We start from the raw sequence: 21,590 nt of genomic DNA, 5'->3' as shown, positions 1-21,590 counted from the left end.
CAACCCTCATCATATGCAACAGATAATAGACTTACGATACTACTACTACTACCATACTGCAGAAGAATGCAGAAATCCAATCACATACATTTTATAAATTTCCAAAACCTATCAACAGAATCTTTTAGTGTCTCCTGATTCCTACATACATTGCTTGGAAAGAAATCAATGGACACCCCCATGGGCAAGATGCATCGCGGCATGTAATGCGTCACATGTTTGTAGCCGATATAAATTGGAGGAATATAAAAGTTCCCAAGTCAGTGCAACTATGTCTGAATGAAATGGCTGTGAGAAGGGAACTGATGGAGTTTGAATGAGGCATTGTGATTGGATGCCATTGCAGTCCTATTTGTTTGGCAAATTATTGACATATTGGACCATCCCAAGTCAACAATCACTAATACAATACTTAGATGGAAGCGCAGGGAGTCAACTGCAAGTACTACCCACAGTGGATGACCCATCACACTCACTGAACATGACTGTATGGTGCTATGAAAGGTAACATGTAAAAACCTCCATTTCTTGGTCGCATGCATGTTGATTGCAGATTACTGTGCGTTGACTGGAATGCAAATTTGCCCCAAAACATTCAGAACTGGAGCTTACAACATGGATTTCCATGGCAGGACTGCAATATTCAAGCCCTACATTACCCAAACCAACATGCAGTGTTGTCTTCAGTGGTGTAAAGAGTGTGTACAGTGTAACATGGAAGCTTGGAAAGCTGTATTATGGAGTAACAAATCATGCTATACCCTTTGGTGTGGCTGATGCCTAGTGAATGTCTCTTACCAGAGTGCGTAACCCCAACTATGAAATTCAAAGGTGGAAATATGATGGTATGATCCTGGTTTGGCCTCGGACCTCTGTTTGTGGCATCACAAACATTGAACTCCAAGAGGTATCTGAATATTCTGGACAATGCAATGCTTCCTACTTTGTAACACTTTTATGGAACTGATCATTCTCTTTCAGCAAGACAATGCACTGTGTCATAAGGCTGCTGTAACTGCATGGTTTGTGGATATGAACATCACTACACTTGACTGGCCTCCACAGAGCCCTGATCTCAGCCCTATTGAATATCTGTCTGATGAACCGGAACATCAGGTGAGGTCAAGGGACATCCACCCCCACAACAGTCCAGGACCTCATTACATGGCTACAGGAAGAATGGTCAAAAATTCCGATTGATCACTATCGTATGCTTATGGAAAGTATGCCCTGTAGGATTGCAGCAGTCATTGCAGTGAAAGGAGTCCATCTTATTAAGGCAGGCAACATGGCTATTTGTTCCTCAGACCATTGACTTCTTTCCAAGCAGTGTATCTTTCAATCAACAAAATTTCTTATCTCTAGTCTGTGTTTACCATATTTCGTGGGAGTGCATACCAACATACTTGTAACAGATGAGCTGCTCTATGAGAAAAACGGATTAATGTTTCGCCACATATGCTAGTGGTTTTTCTTCTGGGTTAGAAAGAACAAAAAAGGAAACTGACATAGGTCGTTCATTGTTCAAGTAGGTATGCATGATAGTTGGCAGAAAAGCTAAAGTCTGACATGTGGAAAGATCTAATAAGTGGCTTCCAAATATCACATAAAGTCATTCCCTGGTTTCTGTCAAGTGGGCCTTGTGAGTGGATAACCATCCTACACTCTTGGATGTTGTGGGTGCTGAAGTTATCTTCTGTGTAAGGCATGGAGCTCTTGTCCCATTCAGTATTGTGATGGGTGCGGGAGAAGTGGAAAACTAGGCCTGAGCTGTCTTCTCTGTTATTAATGTCTCCAATATGCTCTTTTTGTTTAATTTTCCAAACTTCTAGAAGTTTGCCTTATGTAAGCAAGGCCACAAAAACATGGAATATCATAAACTCCAGGATGTTTATTGAAAAGGTTCTGGTCTTTAGGTGAACATAACAGAACTCATACACCCTCTCTCCAAAAAGAAACAGAACTTTTGATAGAAAATAAAACACAGGCCAATAATAATTATTCAAATCATTTATTTCAATCACTATACTTCCCTCAGCTTCGATACAGCGTTTGGCACGGTCAATTAATTCGTTAAATGAGTTTTTTATATATCGGTTTTTGGGATACTATTGAGGGTCGTGGTTATTGCTGCTTGAACGTTTTCAATGGTATTGTATTGCTTTCCTTTCATCGGCAAATGAAGTCGGGGGGGGGGGGGGGGGGAAGAAGTCAATTTATGAAGGCCCAAACTCTCGGTCAAAATATTGTGCACAGTTGATTTTGGAATCCCCAATTCATCTTCAGTCAATCTCACAGACGATTTCGGATTCTATTTGATGAAATCACGCACTTTTTGGATGTTAACCCTTGCTCAGTCCAGTTTTTGGATGGCCCGGCTTTTCGTCGTCCCCAAGCATCTCACGACCACTTTGAAATCACTTAAACCACTCGTAAACTTGAGTACGGGATAAGCATTCATCATTGTATATTTTTTGAAGCATTTGATATGTTTGGGTAAAAGTTTTACAAAGTTTAACACAAAAGTCAATCGCAGCTCTCTGTTTGAAACTCATTTTCTGACCATTCATCAAAACACACTGTCACTCTTGCCACTATAACTTGACTTCCAATGAAACAAATGTCATAAACAGTTGACATAACACTAACGAAGGTTGCCGCTTTCGACAACAAAAAGATACAACAAGTGGCACCACCAGTTTCTTCTATTTTTGAAAAGTTAGGTTTCTTTTTGGACAGAGGGTGAAATGGGCTTGAAAGCCACTCCTATGTCATTATATTTCAGGAGATTTATGATTTTGAGAGAAAGTCTACAAGTGTAAGAGATTGAAACTGAGGCACTGTAGCGAATGTCAGGAATTTGATGTGGATCAGGAATAGAGAATAGTATTCTTTGTACCATTTTCTTAGAATATTCATTGCTCAACAATAGTTGGAGAAGAGAATGTAATTCTTTGAGTGTTTCCTCATTTCCTGTAATAGGAATTGCACTGTTTTTTCAGCATATGTATAAAACCAAATTTTTGCGATATATGGTGTAATGAAGAGAAACGTAGGTAACGACCTGTATAAGTGGGCTTATAGTGTATGCTAAGAGAGAGAGAGAGGCCTCCTTCAGCTTTTTTTTTTTTTTTTTAATTAAAACATCTAAGAAAGATAATTTTTCAGTTCTAAAGTGAATTTAATTTTATGATGGAAGGAGTTAATACATGAAAGAAAATGATGTAACTCAGCCACACCATGTTTCCAGATTATAAATATATCATTTATGTATCTCCACCAAGGTGACAGTTTTGGGTTTGTAGATAGTAGGAAATCTTTTTGAAAGTTTTCCACGAATAAGTCAGCACATGTAGGAGATAGAGGGCTTCCCATTGTAAGGCCAGATAGTTGTTTGTAGATTTTCCCATTCCATTGGAAGTAATTTGACTAAATAGTTGAGTGATGTCAGGAGGAAACAGATCATCTATAAATGCCATAACTTCATCTACAGGAACATTTTTGAATAAAGATATGATATCTAGACTAATTAGAATGTCAGTTGGGAAGATAGAAATGTCTCCTAATTTTTCTACAAAGTGTTGCGAGTTTTGGATGAAGGAAATATGTCTGATGTGCTCCTTTAGAAGAATAACCAGATGTTTTGATAACAAATAAGTAGGTGAGCTAATACCATCTACAGCAGGCTGAAGAGGAATATTAGTCTGGTGTTCCTTGGGAGTTAAAGAGTGCATGTTGCAACCTTTTTTTTAAAGATCCGTAGTCCACGTGGTCATTTTTTTTTTAATTTTATATGTTGGGCTCATATACAGGAGGTTGGCTGGACAACCTATAGTACATTAGTACTATATATGGGTGGTGGGTTGTGAAAGGAGAAACTTGTTTATATTTGATCTGAACACCTGTATGTTGTATTCCTTGGGAAATACGTCTGGGGGAAGACTGTTCCACAGTACTGCAGTAGCAGGGATGAATGAGGAGGAAAAGAAACTTGTTCTGTGGGTTTCGAGGTGTACTGTAAAAGGATGTTGGGCGGCAGCTGTACGTGTTCCAATTAGCTTGGTACAGGGTGGAAGAATTATTGATGCTGTTTCAGATGAACCTTTCCTGTGAAAGTATTTATAAAATATACAGATTGCAGAGGCCAAGCATCTATGTGAATGTGGGGAGAGCGAGTTGGTGAGGGATGGGTAATTTATTAGTCTAATTGCTCTCCTCTATATTGAGTCAAGCATTTTGAGGGATCTTTTTGGAGCCCCCCACTCCAGATGTGAGAGCAGTATTCGAGAGCTGGGCAAATTTGTGACTTGTATAGTGTTAACAGCTGTTTAGAGGTGAAGTAGGGTCTTGAGCAAAAGAGAAAAACTAGTTTTTTGGAAGCTGAGGATGCAATGGTTGTGATGTGTTTATGCCAGGAGAGGCTTGATGTCAAGGTAATTCTGAGAAGAGAAATTTCATCTTGTCTGAGAATTTGAGTGTTATCGAAAACAATGCTGGGGGAAAATGGTTCTTTTTTTGTGAGAAATAAGACAGAACTGGGTTTTACTAGCGTTGAAGTTGACGAGGTTATCTGAGCCCCATTGGCAGATGGCTTAGAGGTCGGAATTAAGGGTAGTGGTGGTTGATGTTCTGTGGGTCATGTTATATAATTATTTGTTTCATGGTTTGTCCAAATAAGGCCGTCATCTAATGTAGAGAACAAGAAAAATGTCAGAAAGATGAGTTGTATATATACAATAGCTAAACAAAAATGATATTAAAGAATCTGGGAAGAATAAGAAAGTCATTCTTATAGCAAGGCTTTATATAATGATATTACTTAAAGACATTACAGTGTACACTATATATTAATTAGAATACTTTTAATTAATATTCCAATATTTGGGCAGAGTCAAACTGCCATCATCATGGAACAATGAAGAAATTGATATGTGCATGTAGGCACTACATAAGATAAGTATAGGGTGGTCTAAAATGTACCTACCAAATTTAATGCTATATTATTCCTGAACAAGGAGGCATACAAATCTCATCCAAAGTGTATTAAGGTCTGCATCTTATGCCATTTATATTACAACATGTTTAATATGTTTACCTTCAATCTCGACCATCTTCCACAATTGTATCACAAAATTGTACACCACCTTGTGGAGGATATCTATTGGAATAGCCAAGATTTCATGCTCGATAGATGACTTTAGCTCCTCCAAAGTCTTTGGATTGTTCTGATACACTTTGCCTTTGAGATGTCCACATAAAAAAAATCCAAAGGATTGAGGTCTGGTGAATAGTTGATTCAACTTTCGTACTGCTTTGGATAATCCAAAGCAATGACATTCCCATGGAAATGTTCATTTAGAAGCTGGAAAATGGATTGCGTTCCAAGTACCAGCTTGCATGAAAAAGTGACCCGTGAGACCAGAACCATAGAAGCCCTGAAGAAAGGAATGAAATTGTTTTCAAGCAAGTTTCGATACCTCAGTGCAGATACGGTCCCTTCAGTAAAAACAGGTCCAAAAATGCCAACTTTTGACAAGACGCAGTACACAGTCACAGGTTTGGGTAAAGATTTGAAGTAACCAAATCATGTGGATTTTCTGATCCCCATTTTTGCCAGTTCTGCCTGTTCATGAATTCATCAGGCCAAAAGTGTGCCTCATCTGAAAACCAGATGAGGCACATAATTGGTTTTCGTTGCATTAGCAAAGTCCAATCTTGCTTGTTTGCCTCTCTGAGCATCTGTTGGGTCTGGATTTTATAGGGAAACAAATGAAGATCTTCCTTGAGAATTCACTGAAGACTGCGCATATGATCCTTAACACTTGAGATGCTCTCCTGGTAGACTTTTTCAGGCTTCTTTCAAATGTTTCCTGAACTTTTTCAATGTTTCTTTCAGTCCTTGCTGTTGAAGGCCTGCCACTTTAGAGTGATAGTCTAACACTGACCCAGTCTTGCAAAATTTCTTGACAAGGTTTGATATTGTGTGCCTGTCTGGTCTAACTTTGACACCAAACTTTACCTGAATTGCTTTCCTAACCTTTTTGGGGCTTTCTGATGATTGAATGTACTCTTCGATGATGAATACCTACTGCACAGTAGTGTAGGCTGACATTTTTCATACCCTGCAAAATGAAAAGAAAATACAAATGAAACACAAATGGCTTGATGGCTATAATGTGTCAAAGTTTTTTTTCTAATTATACCAGCTAATTGCAGAGAAAATTGGATTTAAACTTGATAGGTACATTTTGGGTCACCTTGTATGACTGAAGCAGAACAACAAAAGGCAAGTCTAAAGTCCTAAATTGCCCTCTTGTGGACAGGAATGGGTATTCTTGGCTGTTGGGCTGAAGTTCTAAGTTCTTTAAGCCTCAACACATGGGGACTGAAGTTCTCAGGACAGTTGCTTCTCAGATTTGTGGTAGTTCTATACAACCAAAATTGTTTAGGTTTGTGTAGTTCCTTAAGACTGAGGCAAATTCTAAGAAAAGTCTTTCATATTTAAATTTGCTCCTATGGAGTAAGGTGGTCTTTTTCCATCATATCTTATGGTGGATGTCCAAGGCATGGTCAGCAAGCCCTGATTGGCTGCAGTGGTGGAACTAGATATGGTCTTTGTGTTCAACAATTCTTACATTGGCTATCCTGCCTGTGTGGCCATAACAGGACATTGCTGACCATGCCTTGCTGACCAAGGCATGGTCAGCAAGCCCTGATTGGCTGCAGTGGTGGAACTAGATATAGTCTTTGTGTTCAACAATTCTTACATTGGCTATCCTGCCTGTGTGGCCATAACAGGACAGCTTACAGTTGTATGGTACCTGATAGACACTTGTCAGGCTTAGGAACTGTGGTTCGTTGCTGGGAGAGTGGAAATGGGATGTGCTAATTTTTTACAATGTCTGTAAATGGTTACAAGGTTGTATTCTTTTGAGGATTTTTGGCAATTTTTTTGAAGTGCCATAGATATATGGAAATGGTAATAGAATGGATTTGGTATGGTGGGGTGGGGGGGGAGAAGAGTGTGGTTTTGGAGTTTTAATATATTTAGGATTTGGTGTAAATTTTAGCAATTGGCTAAAAAAGTGCCACTTGCCAACACCAACCAGGCTATTTGTACATTGGAAGAAGAGCTCACCACTTGCTGAATGCCAATCTTCAGACAGTCATTTCGGATGTGTCTGACACTTCCGTAGCAAAAGAATTTGAAAATGTAAAAAGTTAGCACATCATTAAAATTACAAATCTAATAAATAAATAATACTTCCAAGCCTCATTAATCACCCAAAAAACTGCAGTAAACTTGTCGTCCTTTCCACAAAAGCTTTCAGCACACTAGGTTGTGACCACAACTACTTTCTCACACTTAAAAAAAATATCTACTAAGGAATTATGATATAGATCAAAAAGGATTCACAGTCTTCCTAACGACATGGTAAACAACATCAGACTGGATGTTGCAAATGTCCTTACATAAGCAAAACCACCAAAAGGGTGTTTTTGTTTCATCAATTAGAACTACTTGAGATGAAGAACAACAAAAGAATTATAATTATGAAAGCAGGTAAGGGAAATACTATGGTAATTCTTAATTAACAAGATTACATACAATTTTTTTTTTTTGAATACCTCTCTGCTTAAGGATTGTTCCACCTAAAATCCTTTGGACTCTGATTCTACCAATACCGGCCTGGTTTTGCTGAGTAGTTATCATATCTGCTCTCTAACCAACAGGCTGTGGGTTTGAATCCTGCCACAGGCTTGGATGTTTGTGATTGTCTTCAGGTAGGAGATGAATTTCATCTTCTGGTTTGAGGCCACCTTCTCACACGAAGGCCTGAAGTGGCTTGAAAAAGTTCCATGTTTGATTTCTAGAGCAGAGTTTTCAGACTAGGTAAAAATGAATAAAAATACAAAAATAAATAATCAAAATAGAAAAGAAATCCCTAATCCAACCATACTGTAGGTTTACAAATAAACTTAGGTGGAATAATGCCAAAGTGATTTATGAAAGCAGATTTAAAAATAAAAGATGATTCAGATAATCATTTGAAGTTATGAGCAGTTCCATGTTTACTAAGAATGATTACATGCTTATCTCAAAATATTTAGTGATTGATTTAGTAAAATATAGAATTTCCGTATTTTTGTTAGCAGTCTTTTTAATAATATTAGTGTTATACTAGTAAAATGTTAATTGAAGTTACTTTAACAAATTATGATTTCAGAAGCAGGTTTTTTGCATGCAGAGTTGTGAATGATTGGAATGCATTGTCTGAGAGTGTGGTGTCTGCTGAGAATTTGGGTGTGTTTAAGCGTGGTATGACAAAAGGACCTCCTAGATGATTCTTTGACTCCATGGGGTCTTAGGATAATAATAATGTTTGGTCAGTGTTTATTTTCCATAAATTTTCATAGCTCAGTTGGTATCAATGATGCCTTTTGATTGGATAGGACCTGGATTTGAATCCCATCTAAGATGAGAATCTTTATAAGAGCTTAACCAAAGGTGAGCTGGCCAGTCTCATATAGAAGCGACAGGGTTTTTCCTCCTAGAAACTCTGGTTTTGCATTCCACAGAACTGATGAACTGGCCATAAATCCAAAACAACCAACTAAATATAAATTTAATACAGCAGTTTCCTTGCTTTTTATTTGTATTCCTTATCTTCAGTTAATTTTTTGTATCTTTGCTACTGTTACTTTTGTTATGCATACATGGACAGTCTCATTTCCAGTTTCTTCACTGTTTCTCTCTGTCTTTCTCTTCTACTTGACATTGTATTTTCATTCATTTCTGTTTTTGTGAATATTAATTTTATAAACTTCTCTACTTCTGTTTATTATTACCTAACAGGTGAAATTTCAAGATACTCTGTCAGAAGCATCTCGGTTTCACTGACACATGCAGCTGACAAGGTTTTCATTTGTGGATCCCCATTCATTGCAGCTGTCTTGGATGCAAGAAACATTTATAAAGGCATATAAATAAGAGATTAGTAAAGCTAGAGGTCTTTTAAGTTGAAGTGGAATATGTTCTTTTTAGTTAGCCAATTTCACACAGAGGTAGTAGGGTTTTCCCTTCCAGAGACCCAAATTTTTATTTTCGCAAAATATAACAACCAGCTGAAAAACACATTAATTAGTAGACATGATATACTAGTCTCCTTGGTTAGCGATAATTCCAATGAATGCCATTCACTGGAATTATAGCCAAGGAATGCCTCTTCATTTTTTATATTCAAATTTGTCAGTATAATCTTTTTTTTTATTTCATCAAACCGTTATGTTATATAAATTCACTATGGTTGTTGAGGTATGTAACAGTTATCAACAGAATGCAGTTAGTTTGCTAACTGGTTGATCAAGTGATGGTGCATCTGCTTTCCAACCAACAGACTGTAGGTTCAAATCTCACTGTGACATGGGTGCTTTTTGAAAGACTTTTAGATGGTAGACTTTTTTTGTTACTGTGTGTGTGTGTGTGTGTGTGTGTGTGTGAGACCACCACTGTGCTTGTTCGAGGGCTGAAGTGGCTTAAATATCATATTAAATGGCTAGAGCAGGTTCCTTAGCCCACCAGTGGTGCAGCTGCCTTTCATGATGTTTCTCTAATGATGCCAATTTAACTTTAGAAAAACATGGGAAATAATAATTTATTTTAGTTATTAGATCATATCTGTTATCATTTTCTTCATAAAAATACAAATAATTTTTTCATACTCAGTTATAGATGACAGCCTATTTCATTTCTGACAGTATACTATAAAGAAATTAAACTTTATTTTATATGAAGAGAGAAAGATAAACATTATGAGCTAGAATTTAGTATTTCATTAAGGATTCATTGAAGGCCATTTATCATCTTAATTCACAGAAAAAACCTCTAATAAGCAAAGTGGAGGAGATAATTATAAATTATCTCCTCAGTGGGTATCTCCTTGAAATTTAATGACTCATTGCAGGACACCCATTATTCATGCAATACCTATTATACCTCTCCTTAAACTCATTCATTGAGGAAATAATCACAGCCACCTCTGACAACCCATTCTGCCCTTTCACCACCCTCCAAGCAAAAAATCTAGTCCTGTCACCCTTGCTTATACAATTTTCAGGGGGTTACCTTTTGTTTCCTCCCTTCCTGCCATGTACTGAAAACTATTCAGTGTCAATCCTGTTTAAAAATCCCTGTAATAAATTGTATGTTTTTATTATGTCTCTTCTTTATCATCTGTCAGCTAGTTTTTAAAACCCACAGACTTTCAGTCTGTTCCCTTATGGATCATTCCATAGACCTACCACATCTCTGGATGAGTAACAAAGACTCACCCAGAGATGAGTCTTTGTTACTCATCTCTGGATTCTTCACCACTTCTTCATCCCCACAGAATCCAGGTAGTCTTATAAAAGAGAACAATAACTTCCCTATCCCTGCTTGTTGGTGTGTTCTTCAACAACCACATAATTGGATATGCTGTTTGGCTATCTTTGCAATGTGTCTTCTAAACTTCATCTCCCTGTTCACAGGTGAAGGCCTTATCACTTTCCTTTCCATCAATATAGTACACTGATTGGGATGTCTTCTCCCCAAAGTCCATCATCTTCCACTCAGCCATTTATCTTTGCCCATACTGCCAGTCAATGAAGGTGATGTAGAGATCCTGCAGGATCTCTATATCACCTTTATTGCTCTTCCCAGTCAGCAGCAGTCACCTGAATATTTACCATCAAATCAAATAATTCTAAATTACAAATTAAACAGCAGAGAACCAAGTACTGAGCCCTCTGGTACACCATTACTCACCTGCCTTCTCCTGGTCCCAACTCCTCCATAAACCATTCTTTGACCATCAGCTGTCCTCTAATCCAAATCACTGGATTCATATTTATCACCATTTGCTCCTATTTATGCTACAGAGGTCAATGTGAAAGCCAGTCAAACACTTTTGCAAAGTTCAGCAGTATCACTGAGTAGCTGTTTCCTTTATCCAAATCCATTGTTACTTAATTGTAAAAAAAGTAAGTAAATTACTAAAGCAGGTCCCACCTTTCATGAAACCATGTTGTGTCCTTGTAAAGTATCATATTCCTGTCCACCTAGTCCTGAATTGTCTTTTACCAATTTCTCCAATACCTTAACCACCACTCCTGAGATAGTGATTGGCCTATAATTTTCTACTTTTGTCTTAGAGCCTCCTTTATGCAGTGGGACTATTTTATCCTCTTTTCATTCCATTGGCACCTTCCCAGTATACTGAAGCTTAAATTAAACAGCTTGGTAAGAGAAGCTAATAATTCTCTTGCACATTCATGTAATACATGAGCCAATATGATATCTAATCCCATAACCAGGTTCTGCAATATCCTAAGCACCTCCAATTCTTCAATCTCTGTTCTCTCATCAGTCAATGGCACATCTAGCATTGCAGTATCACCATCTAAATGGTACACCCTTCTAAAATGATCACAGTAACTCAACTCTTTGTTGTGCTTCTGTTACCTCCTAATCATCAGCACTTCTTAAAGTCATCCTTCCATAGCCATTCTTCCTTTTACTAGCCATGGAAAGAACTCTTTAGTATTTCTTTTGGCATTTCTTATCATAAAAGTTACTCTTCTTGCCTATGCCTTGTACTGCTCATGGGTTCACTAAACACTATTTTTTTATACTCCCTTCACAACTTTTTCTGCAACTCCTGGTATACAATCTGATACCGCTATCTTCAAACACTCTTCACCACTTCCCATGCACAACAAACATCTCCCCTCCAAATCTTAGGTACACTTCTTGGGACATCTCAGTGCTATGACACTGCTGAAAGCTGACTCCTCAGCATGTTATAATCACCTGCTTTGTAATTCCGTATCTCTTCTCAACAGAAAAGTCCATCTGTCAGTCTCCCAGGTCAAGCCTACGTGATCGCTTTTCCCAAGTGGAGACAGCATAACTAGATTGGTTACTGTTCAGTTCTCTGATGCTCTGACCAGATCCTGCATTGTTTTACCATGTATCTCCTCCATTACATGCTGTCTCAGGTATTTATCTCTTAGCAGCTGCATCTTCCCTCCCTATGACCATTTCTGCTCCCAGTCTAATTCCCCATAGTTGAAATTCCTCATAAGAATTATTCCACCTGCACTCCTCATGCTAATTTAACAATGCATGCCATCTATGCTTTCTCTTATACCCCTCTGGATTCCAGCAGAAGCCAATTATATATTTCATCCTGTTGGCGCTGTTTCACATCACATAGCCTCAAATGAATTGCCCTATGCTATGCTGCATTCCTGTCATCCTGATGTACTTCTACACATTTTAGCTTCAATTCTTCTGCTATCATTAGCAAAACACCTTTCTCATCCTGTTCTTTCTGAAGATGCTATATCCTTTTGCATTCTATCCCTATGACTATATCATCCTCAGTCAACCAAGTCTCACTAATGCCTATAACGTTTGGCCCAATTGAGCTAACCAATGCCCAAAACTCTTCATCCTTATTCTGAATACTTCTAGCATTAGTATTCATGAACTGCAGTACTTCCTCCATTCCACAACTTAGGTTAGTAAGTGGAAGAGTGATCACATGATGCTGAATGTATCTTCTCAGGTTCTTAACTTTAATGGGCTAAGCAACAAGCTAAGGTGTAAGGTGTTAAAATCTATGTTTTATTGTGAAATCTAATTCTTATTAATTAATTCTTGTCCGGCTGTGCCTTTGTAAATTTCTACATTTTCTCATTTGAAACTTATCTACTTAACTTTTACTACACTTCTGACTAATCGTCAGTTACGTTACATCTATCTTTTGTGGCCACAATTAGTAAGGCTCACGTGTGCAAGACGTCAAGAACAAAGAATGGAGCCAATCTCTTCGTCTGATTTACTGGTGTTTATTCTAAATTAAATTTTGGAAAATTTGTTTGTTAGTCAGCTGTGCCACCAAAATTCTAGGATAAGAGGAGTATCTCCCTCCGAAGAATAGAACACCCAGTATGACACACAGCTCCTTCCTTTCCAACTTATCTCTATACCAAATTACAAATAATTCTTACTCTGTAGTCGTGGCAATATCTACTTTAAGATACATAGGTTCGATTTTATGAGTAGTACATTGGACTTAGAGATCAGGCAAGTTATTTTGACAAGAAAACAATTTATTCATCACTAAGAAACAAATACACAATTGATACAAAGTAATTTGACTTAAATCTAATATGTATGCTATATCTAACAACTCAATATAAGTTATACGATCATTTCTCACAATCATCTGAATATTAGCAGGACTACTTGTCTAGAATTTTATCCCCTTTCTTAACTTTACGTATAATCAGATCGTCAGTATATAAAACTTCAGTCTTAAGGAATGACTACAACAATTAAATATAAGTAGATTCACTATACAATTCAGCTAGGCTTTCTCTTACATAGAGTAAATTAATTCAATTGTTAGCTCAAGGCCTAAAGTCCTGCAACTCTAATTTTAAAACAATTCCATCATTTCAAACCACCTTCACAATCTAAGTTTCTTTCTGACTAAATAATGGAAAGTTCTTACTTTTCATGAAGTCTGGTCCTCTATAGCTGATTATCTCTTCTTGTTTCTTTTAGACTTTGTCACTGCACCTGAACATCCTTTTCGTAATTTGCAAGACTTCTTTCTTGTTATCGGCAGACAATATAATTCCTACGGCTTGGAAGTTCAGCATCTGGTTCTTCCTAATACGACGTGCCTTAGTTGCATCATTCTTCTGGCCTTTGCTTCATCAATACAGGTCTTTGAATAGGAAAATGATTCATCACCCACAATTCTAGTGAAGCTCCGCTGCCGTTAACGATCATCGTACTTTCTTCTAAACTCCTCGGCTTATGTTGACCTTGATACCGTCACGAGTCCGAACTCTCTCGTCAGAACTCCACGTGACTTCCTGCCCCAGGAACAGACTAAACCAAGCAAGTCCTGTCTCGATGCAGCAAACTCCTATTTATATGGTTCTGATGACCTTCGTTTTTCTTACGTCGTGGTACCCTGATGTTCTGCACCTCACCCTCGTTGATCGGTGCATTTAGACGGGAAACCCCGTGTAATGTTGACCTTCGCACTTGCAGTGGCCTCAGGTCATGACTTAATCCCTTAATCTGTCTGGAATTTTAGTTGACTAGAGGTATACTCAGACACAATTTACCTTATATGTAATTTCCTTTGTTCTTATACAAAACTTTTGATATTACAATATTCAGTAATTTAAAAAAAAACGTTATTTCCATTTCAATTACACCAAGTTTTTCTATTAATACACAAGTATTTTAGTGGGACTTAGCATATTTGTAAAATTTGCATAAAAGGTATTTTATTACAAGAACTCCTGTTATTCAAAATTTTACAAAGGGAATTTGTGGAATGGAGGAAGTCACACTCACCTGCATCCCTCCTAAACATTCTAGTTTCTCTGACTACTGCACTTCCAGACTCTCACAGAACTTTCTCAAGACAACTGACTCCAAATACACTCAAACACAAGCAATTTGAATGGTATATCCTTGTAGATTGATCACTCAGTAACTCAACTATTCGTTTTGCTTCAGTTACCTTCTGCCATCATCATTACTTTTTAAAGTCATCCTTCCATACTCATTCCCCTTTTTCTTGCCACATAGCAAAATAATTCATTAGAATTTCTTTTGGCCTTATCAACTAGCTCTTCTCATAACTAGCTTTGGCCTTCCTTACCATGCAGATCACTCTTCTTGTCTATGTCTTGTACTGCTCATGGGCATGCTAATCACCTTTTTTTTTATACTCCTTCCACGACTTTTTCTTTTTTCTTCACTGCTGCTTAATGATGCTGCTCCACACATCCACACCATCCCTCTTTCATAATATGTGTACTGACTCATTCACAATCATAGTTATTCATCTCAGCTGGCTGCTATCGTACCATGGCAACAGATTCACAGCTTTTACTTTCTCAGTCTTCTTATTTGCTTGTACTAACCACTCTTTTATATCTTCTTGCATACCACATATTTCACCTGCTAGATCATTTGTACCAGCCATTTCCATCACTTTCACTTTTGCATCCTTATGATATTCACTATCAAACTTAATCTTGGCTCTATGTAGTGAAATCATGGAAACGTGATTTCGTTACAGTTTCTTCAAGCACTCCTCTTATCACTGAATATCCATACAAAATTTGATACTTATTCTAAATCCAAATATAGTAATTAAATACTTCAAAGTCTGTCATTAAACTAATTAGTCAATTCATTAATGTTTCAACTTACTAGAAAGAGTTTTTGTGTTTATTACTGAAAGAAGCAAGGATATTCATTTGTAGATGTTTAATTGCAATCATTTTTTTTTTAAAGCTGAGATTAAATGAAAAACAGGAAGAAGTTAATAAGTTGGAGATCAGACTACAAATGAGTGAACAAGAAAATCAAAAACAACTTATTGAGTTGAGAAGTCGCCTTCTTGAGCAGGTAGTTGATCTTTAAAAATTTATTTCAGTTAAAGTACTTGGCATAAGCCTTCTCTGTATGTTTCTTGCAAATAAGTTTTATATGACTAGATTTTAAATTTTGTTTTATTTTCTATAAGTGCCAGTTTTATCTCGGTGATAAAAGCTGAAATCCTGCTGATCACTATGAATACCCAAACTACCCAGCTTTGTGTATTCTGAACTGTATAATAGTCCCATATAGACAACCCTGGCATGCACCAAATGACGGATACATTAACGCTGTGATAGATCTTATTTTGTAAATGTTTATGTGGTAGAATGCAGCTATTCATCTCATATATATATATATATATTTTTTTTTCCTAACTTTCAGCACTAGAAATAAATGATTTATTTCTAACTTGCTTCTCTCTTAAACCAAAACTAGACTGTTGGGGAAGGGAGATGCCAAATACTATTAAAAAAATAAGGATTAAGATGAGTTCCACACATAAATCTGTGATTAAATAACCAGGGGTTGAAACAAATTCTGTATTCTATAGTATTCAGTCATAAATTACTTGTTCCTTTAATTTGATGCTTATGGTGGAAAATGAAACTTAAAGTGAGAAATTAGTTGTAGAAAAATAAATAACCAGTAACCATATGAACTGTTGATCCAATTAGTCTTAGATTGTTAGCCCTGAATGGTGTATGGGTGGTGTGTGTGTGTGTGTTTTATTTATTTATTTTTTTTCTTGTCAGCAGCTTTTCTGTCTTATCAATAATAGATATGCCATATATGCTAGTATTTTGTTGTAGATCAACTACTTGTTATAATACATTAAATAAAAGTATTCATTTTTATACAAGAATAGATACATTATTACTATGTCTGATGTTCCGAAGACTGGAATAAAAATGTTCCTATACTATGAAAAACATTCAACCTCAACAGACACTATACTGCAGAAGCAAGAAAAACAAGTAGTTTTATTGTATTGCTAAATATAGCGCAGAGATATTTTACAGTCTTTGTACTATACTTGGTAACAATTGCTGTAATTAGAGACAACTGGAATGACACTTCATAATGAACAACACTCCCCCTCCCACCGACTATGCTGCATGCATGCAAGCAAAACAGATTGATTGCTATTAAACATAGTAGCTAACTGAATGCATTTGTCCTAACATCCACATTCAAATTTTCATTTCCAGAAAATATGTTTAGCAGCTATTTATAATGTAGTCATTGGGTACATTAAGTATACAATTTATGTAAAGCAAAAAAGATTCATACGAGAATGTACATATATAACTTGAAATCTGTTTGAATTACATTTGAAATATTCAGTATCATCAAGACACTTCACAATACTAATTTTACAAATAAAATTCTACTGAAATTGCAACTAACATGTAATATATAATCTTTGTGAAAACGTGACCACTCAACATGGAAGCAGCATACATATGCTGAAGCTAGTTCCCACCAGCAGTTTACACATGTTCTGACAGTACCCAGGACAAACATGTTAAATTAGAACATATTGAATCAGAATATAACTTATTTTTATACAAGGGCATGCTAAAAGTGCATTATTCATAATAATGCTTAAAGATATAGACAACACCAAGAGTAAAAAAATGTATTCTTTATAAAACTCACTAATATTTCGCTGGTTTTCTACCCAGCATCATCAGAGCACAATGATAATTGTGACAGGCACTAAACTAAGTAATTGTGGAAACAGTTTAAATTTCAACTGATGATTAATGTCCATGCACAGCTCTGTATGGGTAGGTTAACTATAAAGTTAATTTATAGAAGTCCAGCTGTTAGGTCTTAAAATAACAGTCTCCTAGATATCTTTGGTCAATTCATGCAACCATACTTGTCGATGTTGGGAGAATGCTTTATATAACTGATGCTGATTCTAAGAGTACTCTCAGACCTGTAATGACTTCTATGTGACATAGATGGTTTTTTTTTCATCTGATCCCATGAGAAGGAGTATCCAGTTGCATGGTCTACAAATCCCGACTAGCCATACAGATGATTTCGGATGCAGTTTTTGAATTCATGGCAGATGTTAACTGATCTACTAGTCTGTCCAAAGTATGCTAAACTGCAGGCACAAGGAACTTTATACACTCCAGGATGTTCAAGAGGTTGTAGTTGATCTTTAGGAAAGTGATTCAATAAACATTTATTGAATCACTTTCCTAGTTTACAGGAAACTCTCCCTCATCTATTAAAAACTCTCTGCACTTTAAAATGTTAATGGAAAATCTATCTCTGGTGGATTCTGACATCATGGTCAGTTTTGATATCTCCTCACTTTCAGTAATGTACCATTTGTCAGTGGTATAGACCAGGCGTGGCCAACTTCATTCTATACAAGGGCCAATATATGATAAGTGGTAGCAACACGGGCCACACACTTTTAGACAGAACTTAAATAAAAATAAGCTCTGCATTTTTTCAAGAATATAGTTATATGTATTGAATTACTGTATTTGTTAAATCATTTTACTACTGAGAGAACAATATAAAATGCTTGATTGATTTAAATATAAGTTGTTAAATTAAATTTAATTACATATTTCTATTTTTTTTACATGTAACACAACTCAATGAGAACACTGTGGGCGTTCATGTGCGGCAAGAAAGTCGATTTTCAATGATGATGACGATATTCGTAACAAATCCTGAAGGTGGTCATCAGTCAGTCAGCTTCTTTGTGATGATTTAACCTCCCTTATAGTTGAGAAAGTGCATTCACATATGTATGTGCTTCCAAACATAGATGCAATTCTCAAGCTGAAATCACTCAATGCAGGATATTTTTCCCTTAGTACCAGTTTCCAAATGTCAATGCCTATCTCCACCTTTCACTGGAAAAAGGGTCACTTTGAAAGTCACACAACTTCAATTGAATATTGTCATGCTGCTCTGAAATGTCGCATTTCATTGGGTTGTTAAATAATGTCAGTTATGGCTGCATGTCATTGAGGTCAGAAAATCACTTACTGAATTGCTCGAAAAGTTGGTTTAACATTGCCACAGAAAACTTGAAGTCAATATCATGGCTCTCCTCCATCAACTCCCTGCAGGAAGGAAATGTACCAAGTTTCCTCTGACCAGGGTGAATTTAAAAACCTTCAGTCGACTTATGAACCCATCTAGGTATCTAACTAAATCTGAGATTGTTTGGTTACGTCCCTGTAACTTCACGTTGAGTTCATTCATGTGGTGGTCATGTCTGTTAGAAAGGCGAGTAAGCTGTTAAAATGAGGATCGCATAGTTTTATGATTAGTTCTTTGTTTGTCTTCTTGTGTTCCTCTAAAATCTGTTTTATTTCCTTTCTCAAAGCAAAACACCCGTTTGAAACAGTTCAATCTGCTTAGCCAACATACTCCTGTGTACAACACTAAATCGTCATATTCTGCTTCCATTTCTGTCAGAAAAGAAAGAAACTTGCAGTGTGTCAAGGCCCGATTTCCGCCCTTAATTAGATTCACACACTTCATTACAGTTTTCATAACATCCTCTATCTCCAGAATTTTACCACACAGAGTCTCCTGATGTATAATGCAGTGCAATACAGGGCAATTGATTCCAGCCTTCCTTAGTAAGCCAACTAAGCCTGTTTGAGTACCACGCATTGATTTGTTGCCATCTGTCACAATAGCTGTGAGATTGTTGATGTCACCAGTACCATTTACAACCTTCATAACTGCATCATAAATGTCTTGACCTTTGGCTGTGTTATGCAATGTTTCTAATGCTAGTAGCTCTTCATTAATAACAAAGTCTTTGGAAACAGTTCGAATGAAAATTAGAAGTTGAGCTGTATCTGTTATGTCACTTGATTCATCCAGAGCCAATGAGAAGTAAGCTGAATCTGTAATAACACTTTTTAATTTATTTAATATGTGAGAACCTATTTCCTCGACTCTTTTTGTTACGGTTTGTTTTGATAGTGGGACGCTTTCAAACTCACTGGCAATTTTATCTTCCTCAAATGCATGTGCCATTTTCACAGAACAGAGGTTTACAAATTCATCATTAGATAATGATTTTTTTTTTTTTGTTTTGCTATCTCTGCACTTACAACAAACGATGTCAAGAGTGAGCTTTGTTGTATTGATGTTGGTTTAGTAAAAATAGATTTCTGAGCACTAACCTTTCTCTTCAGATTATGTACAATTTTAGTACGTACTTGTCCAACGTATTGTTGGTATTTAGCAGCATGGTGCCGTATGTAGTGGTTTGAGGTTATATTCCTTGTGCACAGCCAATACTTGCAAACACACAAGGCACTGTGGTTTGTTGTCATTATTGTTTATAAACAGAAATTCATTTTCCCATTTCTCCTGAAATGACCTGTTTTCTTCACAGATCTTACGTTTCTTACTAATAGTACACAAAGGCTGAAGTAACTGACCAGAGGACACAAACTGCAACAATAACACTATTAATTATGAAACTGATCATAATTGTAACCAGAGCAGAGCAAGTGACTTTCAATGCATAGAATTTAGCATAGAAATCTACTAGTAGAACTCACACAGAGAAGCAGTAGATTTTATAAATTGAGTAATCTTTTTAAAGCAATTTTGATTCCGTGTTGAGAATATAAATTGTTTCCATCATCAGAAATAATGAATATAACTAGTATATGAATCAGAAAATCTGCGGTCGAAACTAAATTGATATACATATAATTTAATATAGTTTTTATCCTGCTGCGGGCCGCACAAAATCACATTATGGGCTGCATGCAGCCCTGGGCCTGCTATTGGCCACCTATGGTATACACCAAGACCCTTAACCTTATTAAGCCACATTTTTTCCCTGACGTAATTTAATTATTCAGATTCACCACATATACAAATTATTTCCTATGGGAAAAAAAATATATATATACAAATAGATGGGACTGCTATGGGTTCCTCTCCCCCAGCAAACTTCTACATGGAACATTCACTCAACACAGCCATACTTAAACCAACAGTTTGGCTGTGCTATATTGATGATGTGTTTGCTGTTTGACCTAATTCAGACACATTAGATACATTTTTAGCACATCTTAAAATCCAACATTCAAAAATAAACTTCGCCATAGAGAAAGAAAGTAACAATAGTCTTCCCTTTTTAGATACACTAGTGACACTACCCTTCCAACAGTATGGCATACCAAAACACTTAATCCTTTGAGCCAGGGCTATTTGTTCAAATGACAGAGCTCAGTGGCCTTCACAACACCTTTCTAGCCAGTGGCTACAATCCATATAAAATACCGTATATTTTCGCATATAATGCGAACTAGAAATTTCATTTGAAAACTAGCCCTAAAATGCCATGTCCGCATATAATGCTATCTGTTAATCTTCTTCCATAACATTATAAATAATACAATACGAATCAACGAAAGAAATATTTATTTTAAAACAAAATGTCAAAATCCTTTAAATTCTTCATCTTTTGAGTCATCGAACATTTCATTTATAAATTCATCTGTAGGCATTGTATCATCAGTGTAACAGTTGTCTTCATCATGCTCTCCATTTTGTTGTGCGTCATCCTTGCTTTCATATATGACGTCATCTTTGGATCCATTCATTGAATTACTTATTCCACATTTAAGAAATGAGCATTGAATCATTTCAGATGATGTCGAATCCTGTGCTTCTTTAACCCAGCTGGTGACTAGGGTGATCTCAGGCTTGTAAAAATTCCCACCCTTTGTCATCTGCACCAAACCAGATGACATCCATTCTCTCCATTTTTCACGTAAGTGATCTTTAAACAGCTTATTCAAGCTGACATCAAGCGGCTGCAAAACGGAAGTTAGACCACCCGGTATGACTGCTAGGTCTGTACGTAGCTCACGTGCTTTCTCTTTGCTTGCCTCCATTAAATGCACCCGGAACATATCCCAGACTAGCATGCTTTGTTGATGTAACAAGCTACCTGGACGTATGTTCCATACTTGATCCAGCCACAATTGTACACCTTCTTCATCCATCCAACCCTTCTGATTGGCACGAACAATGACACCTTTAAAGCTTTAAACGGCTTATTCAAGCTGACATCAAGTGGCTGCAAACCTTCCGTTTTGCAGCCACT

At 36.7% G+C, this 21,590-nt stretch overlaps 1 protein-coding gene across 1 annotated transcript in view; it reads left to right on the top strand.

Moving 5' to 3' along the window:
- LOC150110713 (uncharacterized) overlaps positions 1–21,590 on the top strand; it is a 410,078-nt gene that overhangs the window by 374,733 nt on the left and 13,755 nt on the right. Inside the window, exon 18 of the mRNA XM_090395888.1 lies at positions 15,377–15,490. Within this exon, the coding sequence (XP_090252014.1) occupies positions 15,377–15,490 (114 nt within the window). The remainder of the gene's footprint in view (positions 1–15,376; positions 15,491–21,590) is intronic.

The sequence above is a fragment of the Typopeltis vanoorti genome, chromosome 1, assembly GCF_054136105.1.
Source record: "Typopeltis vanoorti isolate ZY-2024b chromosome 1, IOZ_Tvanoo_1.0, whole genome shotgun sequence".
Lineage (NCBI taxonomy): Eukaryota > Metazoa > Arthropoda > Arachnida > Uropygi > Thelyphonidae > Typopeltis > Typopeltis vanoorti.
This window is presented reverse-complemented; position numbering and strand designations above follow the sequence as displayed.